General features: G+C 41.2%; 1 protein-coding gene and 1 long non-coding RNA gene across 3 annotated transcripts; both read left to right on the plus strand.

Moving 5' to 3' along the window:
• Positions 1-920: 920 nt before the first annotated feature.
• On the plus strand, positions 921-4,403 carry LOC118432590 (CD151 antigen-like). Of its 2 annotated transcripts, none has more exons than XM_035844221.1 (6): positions 921-1,615; positions 2,185-2,376; positions 3,077-3,154; positions 3,413-3,502; positions 4,027-4,151; positions 4,282-4,403. In XM_035844221.1, the coding sequence occupies exons 1-6, from the start codon at positions 1,547-1,549 to the stop codon at positions 4,352-4,354; spliced, it is 627 nt and encodes a 208-aa protein (XP_035700114.1). In that variant the 5' UTR covers positions 921-1,546; the 3' UTR covers positions 4,355-4,403. The 2 variants fall into 2 exon arrangements, with proteins under 2 accessions (XP_035700114.1, XP_035700113.1); XM_035844220.1 differs by having other exon boundaries at positions 930-1,615; positions 4,044-4,151.
• Positions 4,404-5,359: 956 nt separating this feature from the next.
• LOC118432054 lies at positions 5,360-7,475 on the plus strand. Its single transcript, XR_004833035.1, has 3 exons — positions 5,360-5,980; positions 6,987-7,114; positions 7,337-7,475. It is a non-coding gene; the product is annotated as an uncharacterized LOC118432054 (long non-coding RNA).
• Positions 7,476-8,969: the final 1,494 nt, after the last annotated feature.

Here is an 8,969-nt window from a genome sequence, read left to right on the forward strand (position 1 = left end):
GTGTGTGTGTGTGTGTGTGTATGTGTGCGCGCGCGTGTGTGCGTGCGTCTGTGCGTCTGTGTGTCTGTGTGTATTTGTGTTTCCGGGTAGTTGTGGTCAGCATAACTTAAGAGCCTCAGAATGGATTGTAATGATATTTGGTATGTGGGTAGGAGTTGGAAATAAGAAGGTCCAGATCGATTTTGGGCCCATGGCATGTAGCCTTGGAACTGCAGCAGTGCTTCCGGTTTTGTACGTTTTGTCCTGGAGAAGAAGCAGTGCTTGGGTCCCTAGCATTTTGCACTGGAACTGCAAGGGCGTTCAGCAAATTTTCAAGGAGGAATACTGAAAAAAGAGATGGCGGATTTCGATGATAATGGGAATGCATCCAGCTTACAGATGTGTACAATTAAATGCAAATCATTCAAACTGGACTTAGTTTGTATAGGTCAAGAGGAGATTATATATGGTTTTGCATTTTGCTGCTTGCAGCGGCAAAATGCCTTGTATAAAAAGAATAAGATGTTGTGATGTTGGAATGTTGTAATGAACGGACCTATTCAAGCTATGCCATATATCTGTAACCTTTTAAAAGATCTACAATGCGTCGATGTGGGAAGTAGCTCAGTGGTAAACCATGGCACCTGGTTCGACCCGGGTTCGAGTCCGCAGAGGGAGAAATTTCCATTTGATATAAACAATGCCAAAATGCCAGCTTTTTAAAACCACTTGCTATCCATGATAGTACATTTCTTCTTACAGCATTTATGTCAGGTGGAACATATCAATTATGGATATATTGACCCAATTTGCACAATGAAAGCAACATTTGTTAAAAATTTACAACTCTGTTCCCCAGAGCTCCCACGGACCCAAGAAGTTAGTGATTAGAGCTTTTGACGCTGTGACACTAGTTGTTTACCACGTCTAATCATAACAAAATAAGGAGAAAATGAACCTCCGAAGTTTCAGCTGTACCATTGGGATACCAACGATCGCAAGTCATAGAGCAAAATCCATCTCTTATATCAAAAGTATAACTCATCTTACAATAAATACCGTAAATCTACAAATTAATAACCTTCTTGGTGCTGGTAAGCATCTCCACAGCAGAGGCATGCGGCATGCGTTTTGTTTGTCTTGTTCGGATGTAGCAACAGCTTCAGGGCCGATATGAACGGACCAGTCCTCGGGTTAGTTGGCAGGCACGGCTGGTCGGTCATGTTTTTATGTCCTTCTCTGAACAGCAGTTTCACAGCCAACTTCTTTTTTGCCATTACTCCGTTTACTCACCTTATCAATCGACGTTGCAGAGTTTGGTTTGGTTTGAAGGTTGGTGACGGCGGCACGAAGTTTGTACCAGGCACACGAAATGCCTCTGGTGGGCAAGCAGTCACCTCAACATGCTGCAATTCAATTAAACAACAAAATCAAGAGACATTAGTCCTGCCGTGGCTGCTATAGTGATGGGGCTGTTTGCTTGAACAGTTTCTCACGACTGCCGCTGCTACTGACGGGCGTTCAGAAGCGAGTCGGCCGTCAGGAGTGTGCTGCGCTGAAGCTGACCATGGGAGCTGAGTGCTGCAACAAAGACTGCCTGAAGCCAAGTGTCGTTAGCTATGGGGTGGTAGCTTGGGTGAGTAGCTGTTAATCTTCATCGTTCTCTTCATTTCCCTGTGATGGAGGGTGGTGACGTAGCCAGATAATACTTAACGAATTTCGCACAGGCTTTGGCTACGATTGGATTGGCCGATCAATGACCCTATTTCACTTCGCCCGCAGTTGGTCTGTAACCACGGTAGTTTTTTTTAAAATCCGATTCTAGCCGTATTTGCGTGGAATGATAGAATTCCTCAATGCTCGATCTATCGAGCTGTATGCAGTGACCGGTCATCAAAGATTTTGCGTTTTTTGTGTGTGTTTTTTTTTGTTATGTGGAAATTGAACTTTGTTATACTAGAAATCGCGATAAGACGATGACGTACGCATAATGAAATGCCGGATTATCAACTTGGTTAAATGATCACATGTACAGTTTAAAGGCAATAAATTGATCCGATTGTGTTCCAAATCAATAGCAAAGATATCATTGTATATTATCATACTTCTGGGAAGTAAATAATGTATTAGAAAATGAATGTTTGACAACAAGGGTTTTCACTCTATATATTCCTGCTTGGACAACATTCATCATTTTTGTCCCAGCTATCCAGCGGTGCAGCCCTGGGTGTGGGCATCTGGATGCTGGTAGAGAAGAGTACCTACAACTCCCTCCTGGACAGCCTGTTCTACCCGGCCACCATCTACATCCTCATCGCAGCCGGAACGTTCGGCTTCATCTTCGCGGTGTTTGGGTGCGCAGGCGCCATGACAGACTCCAGATGCATGCTGGCCTTGGTGTGTAACGCACGCACATTTCTATCTAGTATTCTCTACTTTTATTCTGCAAACATTTCTATGGTGATTTAAACATAGACGGACATTCTTTGTGGATAAACATATTCGGCGGCATTTCGTTCCCAACGTTTGCTACCTTCATAAAGAAGGCTGTGCATTGTTGTTTTGACTTGTAGATAGCATAATCCCGCGTACTTGTGGTTTAACCCGGAACCGTACCAATATCACTCCGCCCAAGTATATGAAACAGAAATATTCATACATATCAACTAGTGATAAATGGCGAGTGTTTGGAAAATAAAGATAAAGGCAGAGGCAGAGCTGATGTTCATAACTTATTGTGAATACCCATTTGTGCAAGGATTTACTTTTGGGTGCTTTGGAGTAGATAATATCATCATTATACATGTGAGGACATGGTTTGTATTAGTACTGAGGAATTTGTATGATATGTGAATGGTAAACGATGGGAGTTTCGTGGATATTAGGTCATGGACTCATGACTATAGGTACTCTGTTGCAAAAACACAGATTTGATTGTCTAAAGAACACCTGTGTTACATGAACAATTCATGGCCCGGTGTACACAGACTTTGCATGTCATTATCTAATGATGGTAACGAAACACTTTCATGCAATATACTATGTTTGGCATCAGCAGGTGGAGACGTGACGATGCTAAATCTTTCTGCCATTTCAGTTCTGGATCACCAGCTTCGTGGCGTTTGCTGCTCTTGGGTCGACGGGATTCCTCGCCCTGTATTACCACGATAATGTGGTATGTTTGGTGACTTACTTGTACTTCTTTACAGTTTTTTTCTATTTCATTGGGGTTCGACATATATGCAACAAAGTCTTGCTTACATGATGTTCATTTCTATGTAATCTGTTATTTCCAGTGTATTTCGCTATCTAATTATACCGGCATCACGATAATAACTTGGTGTAGACGGGCAACCTGAGGGAAGCACAGTCATACATCTCCCGTGTGGCTCTGTGCTTCTAACCGTTTTGTGCTATTTGTGTTGTTGTAAAGCTTCGAAAGGACATCAACATTAGACAGGCAATCAACGAGTCCGAGACCAACAAAGATCTCATGACGGTCATCGACAAGTTGCAGACAGAGGTAAGTGTTACACACGCTGTAGTGTTATGTCATACTTTCACCAGTGTCAGTATCTCCACCAAGAAGGTTAGGCTCTCGGGTATGTTGGTTTCTTTTTTCTTTATGTTCAAGCACACAAGAGGCTGATATCTTGTTAGTTGCTGGTAATAATACTACAACCGTCAGCCAGCCTATAACGTTAGTTCACCTTTGTCCGTGGGGTAACCTATATCCGTTGTTTTCAAACAGGAAATTTGGTGATATCAAGTCCACGAAAGGCGGTTTCAGACTGCAAGTGTTGAAATATGGAAGTTTGATATGGAGAATATTGCAGTTTGAAACCACCGCCCGTCGACATATTATCCCTAAATACCCTGTTTTTATATGGGTTACCCCGTGGATAAAGTCGCACTATTATAAATGTCACAGGCTATTACTTAGACTGCGCAAAAAACAACAGCAATAAGTGTGGCAACGAAAACTATTGCCATGGCGACGGTTTTATTGTTTATACGTATTAATGATTGTTGTAACAATGGTTAAAGCTCTCCATGTTACATAGTTCCGGTGCTGCGGTGAGCGCGGTGCTTCTGACTGGCACAAGCTTCCAGACTCGTGCTGTCCTGAAGAACCGACTGGTACCTGTGACTTTGCTAGGGCTCATGGCAAGGTGTGTAGGTTGTTTATCATGAAACTCACATGCACGTCCAAGTTAGGCTCAATTAATATCAGCTCTGCTTTGACGATATGGTGTGTGCTGCCGTTTCTACCGTTTAAAATTAATCATCAATATTCCCCAGGGATGTGAGGGCTCTCTGGAGACCTGGGTACGAGAGAACGTTTTCCGTGCTGGATGGATCGCCCTGGGACTGAGTCTGGTGCAGGTCAGCTCTTAACACGCCATTCAGACATCTAACGTTATATTCAACTATATGTACGCTGTATGTGATACGCATCCCCATCATTAATCATTAAGCGGTTTTGCAATTTTCGCATATATAATGCAAATCATTTCCTCATTAGCATATTTGGTATCTGCTTATGTTCCATCTATCGTAATTTACATGTGTTACATTTATTGAAAGTCCGGTTATTTAAAACAATGGAATTATGCAATGTCCACATTAATTATGCAAATTAAGTCCTTATTGCATAACATGTATATCATTATGACTATCTTTGCCTAAGCTACCCGCATGCCCAAAATGATCCGTCATTCCTTTTTGCAGTTGTCTTCTTTGGAATGTCTTGACAAAAATGCCCCTGTAGTTCCAAAGATAAATGTTAGGGGCTGAAACTTGCAGTACGCTTAAAGCTATCTAGCACTAAAATGTCAAGACCATATCATGTCCGGGACAAGAGATGCATTGAAAAAACTGCTATGAATATTCTCATTAGTTATGCAAATGTACTTCTACTTTGCATAATTTGTATTTTATTTGGTAGAACATTTTCTAAGGTACCACATACCAAACATTTTTGTGACAAAATACCCCTGCTTTCCCAAAACTAGTCACTAGGGGGCCAATCTTACGCCACTTATTCCAGAGCACAAGCGCTATCTAACACTCAACATTCGTGACCATAGCTTGTTCAGAACACGAGATGGCAAAACCGGAAGATGCGCTGCAGTACCAAGGGAAGCCACTAGGGGGCCCAAAAATCTAATCATTTTCAGCTTTCATTTCACCCCACCAACACACCAAGTATGAAACCAATCCACTCAGCCGTTCTTGAGCTATCACATACAGACAAACGCTAGTGAAATTATGACCTCCATGACATTTCATGGAGGTAAATATAAGTGATTACTTCCACTTTTGGTCAGGATTTCTAACGATGCCAAGCAGATTTAGACCACATCACTTTTAAAGCCCCCATGCAACGGCCTATGCGACTTTTGAGAAATAAATGGGGCTAACCATGTGTAACACGGAAATAAAGTCCTTTTTGACGAAGCGCCACCTATTTTGCACGCACAAAGCAAAAACTGCACCTCCGGCTCACATTCTCAAAAGTGCGGCTGGACCGGAAGTGACGTCACACGGGGCATTCCCGGGATGGAACAACATTTGCAGACAATATTTGCCACAGCGTTACCTTTTACTTTCTTCCCCGTCGGTAATTCCGTCATGATGTAATTTTGACCGTAATGGTGAAACGTAGTGTAACTTTTAGTTTTAGTACGTCTGCCTGAGACTGTAAAAGGCGACTGAGACCTCGCTTATTGAAGTTCGGCAGAGGTCAAATACAAAGTTTGAGCGCAGCGTTGTAACCTATTCATGCCTCTGTGGAGAGCATTTTTCGGAAAACCTGTTTTATGGTGGCCGCAAAGGTCAGTAAGGAGATAGAAGGTGGGCTCAGCTACAGCCGACGACCCTCCCAGATAATTTGGAGGCCAGGCCGAGCTCGGCGGTGGATGCTGATGGAAGCAGAAAGCTGGCGTCGTCTGCTAACGGAACAAGTTCAGTCGCTGTTCAGAAACTGAACAAGCAACGGGTAGGTGAAATCCATCTTCCGACAAAATAGTTTTGGAATTTGGGAAAATCTAAAAATATATGAAATAAGATATGGACGTGTGTTGTTTGTTTTAACGAACGTTTAACGTTGTAAGCCTTTATTTATGTTTACGTAATTAGGGGGAGGGGGCACCGGCAAAAGACGCAAATTTTGTTGCGTTAGATCTAAGTGCGGACTTAAATTAATTACTAATTAATAAGAAATGGCTTCTATTGTCATCAGATTTTCTGTTTTTCCAACTGTTACATATGGACTTAAGCTATGACCTGTTGCCTGTCAATTTTGTTCTCGTAGCTGCAAGTAGACAGGTGTAAAGTTACAGAATATAAATTACATTGCAATATATGAGTTGAAGAGGTCATCAAGTTACGATTAAGTATTATTTGTTTTGTTTTATGTGACAACGTGATTTTGTAACCGCAATATAACAAAATATAAAATTGCAATAAAATGACTATCACCAACTAATTCTTCAGGGGGATGAATCACAAATACTATAGGGGCAAGGGACACTGGTGAAATGTTTGTGAACCTTACACATCAACATCTACATTTTCAAGTAAAATTGTTATCTTTTTGTTAGCCAACATAATTCATTTATTTATTCTTTATTTCTGGCACTAATAGGCCCATAGCAAGAGCAGAATGTGCAATATAAACAACAGATACATTAAAAAAATATGCATGATATTCATGTTATTAATTTTGCAAGGTCAGATGTATACTTGATCATCATTTTGCATCAAGGTATTTCAAAGTAGTACTGCACTGTAAGAAATATGATATACAGTGAACTCTAAGATTACATACCATTCTTTCCTCTTGATGACTTTGTGACAAATGTTTGTTTCATAACACTTAAACTTCCCTAGTACCTTTGCCTCAAACATTTCTAAAGGCAGCAGTTTAAAAAGCCTCACCAACAAATTGTACTGTTATACTAAATGATAAGCATTTTGCTTATCTTTTCACTTCTGTACTACAGGAACTCAGGCTGCCCTTGTGATGATGGACATGGGGGTTTAATGCACACTGGAGTGATGGCATGGAAGAGGAGAGAGGAAGAATAGAATAGTATTCTCCAACAGAAGAGGAGTTGTTAGAGGCTAGGAGGTTCGTTAGCTGTCATTTTTATGTTTCCAATGTGTAATTGTATGTCGAAGAACATACCATTATATGATACTACCCAATATCTACTAAAGTCCCCTCTCTTATGAACTAAAATATCTGTTGCTTTTCTCACTGTAGCTACAACAGTGACTTTCAACATGCAGATTTTCAATTAATTGCCATATTCTTGGGTCCATGTGCAAGTTTATTCCTTGTCATTTACAGATGCATGTAATGAGGACATGGAGTGTAAAATCTATGTGCCAGAGGAGCCACCACCACCAAAAGAAAAGAACACATCTTTGAGTCAGACTTCTTCATCTCTTCTCCCTCTGCATTATGTGTGATAGTGGGCAGCTCAAGTTACACCATACACCATACACCTTTCTTTTCCATCCCCTTTCGGTAATAATGATTTGAGGTGTGATATTGCTGTTGCACCACATGTATAATTTGCGTAATGAGCTTTGCTTTACAGATAAGTGGGCAAATAAAGAATGCGATGCAAACATTTGAAAAGGGACCGTAATGGGGGCCTACATGTAGCTGCATGAACAGGTGCACGTGTAGCAGTAGTTCATATAATTCTTGACTGAAAATCTAGTCGAATTTCTTTGCACAGAAAGTCATTTCTAACAATAAACAGGCAGGCAAATGTCTACGTCTGGTTGTTGGCTTCCTTTGTCCTGTTCGTCATCATTTATTGACATCATATGTATTGTACATGTATGCTTCGAAATCTGATTTGTGCTTATTATTTCTGGGTGAGGCCGAAAACTTATTGATCACCCCTCGCACCCAGGCTAGGTTGCTAGGACTCCACATACACTTAAACTTGACATGGGATGACCAGGTGGATGTCATGGTGTCCAAGAGTAGCAACTGGCCGGTCGTTATCGGCAGGTTGCGCCGTTCTGGGGTACCGATCACAGACCTTAACACTATCTACTGTGGTTACATAAGATCATCACTGGAGTTCGCCACCCCACGCTGGGCTTCGCCTTCAGCACTCCGACAGTCGGCCGCCGTAGAGCGGGTAGAGCGGGGCCTGCAGGATGATGGCGGGGTGACAGTTCACCGCGTACACCTCAGCTCTGTAGCATCTCGGCCGCCTTTCAACCAGCTTAAATACAATCAAACTTTACTTTAGAATTTGGGGTTTTAAGCATTTTACCAACGATTTAATGAAATTTGAGAGTATGTATATCTGAACCTATATGTAAACATGCCTGATAATTCAGCCTTCGGGCCACAAATTGGAAGAAATTATTTCTTGTCAGAAGAAGAAATAAACTATTCTATTACCTCTGTTAATGTCCTTCAAAACTCACATCATTGTGATCATGCTGATCCTTTTGAAAATAAGTTCGAAAAGTCAATTACTCTTCCCGAAATTTGTTAAGACTATGTCAAAATACTTAGAGAGGAATCCCTTCCAAAGAGCTGGGTATCTGCCGCAAAGCACGAAGTCCTGAAGCTGGCCCAAACATAAACTCGGCACAAGAAGTTTTCGGTTGATGATATTTCTGTTGTTTTTGCATCAATTTCAATGAATGAATGAAGACCTTTATTGCACATTTTTGCCACACCGGGCTAAGGACGGGTCAGAACAAGTCATGTTGAAAAGATACAGTTAACAAATACAAGAGACTATTGCTTTATAAATTCAACGTCTCCTCGCTTTTCTGTTAAAGTGATAAAGAGCAGATATGTTTTATGATCGATAGATTGTCTAGTTGCATTAGGAATATGAATTTTTCTACAGAACTTAACGGTGTATGAAATAAGGAAATTGGTTTTGTATAACCTTATACAGTTCATTTCTCCCTACGATATACAATTTACACGCTACTACAAA

This window comes from Branchiostoma floridae, chromosome 15 (genome assembly GCF_000003815.2).
Source record: "Branchiostoma floridae strain S238N-H82 chromosome 15, Bfl_VNyyK, whole genome shotgun sequence".
In the NCBI taxonomy this organism is placed as follows: domain Eukaryota; kingdom Metazoa; phylum Chordata; class Leptocardii; order Amphioxiformes; family Branchiostomatidae; genus Branchiostoma; species Branchiostoma floridae.

Coding starts and splice junctions, on each gene's coding strand:
- LOC118432590 (XM_035844220.1), top strand. CDS start 1,547: ATGGGAGCTGAGTGCTGCAACAAAGACTGCCTGAAGCCAAGTGTCGTT. Junction 1,616..2,184: donor GCTATGGGGTGGTAGCTTGG/GTGAGTAGCTGT, acceptor TTTTTGTCCCAG/CTATCCAGCGGTGCAGCCCT. Junction 3,155..3,412: donor TGTATTACCACGATAATGTG/GTATGTTTGGTG, acceptor GTTGTTGTAAAG/CTTCGAAAGGACATCAACAT.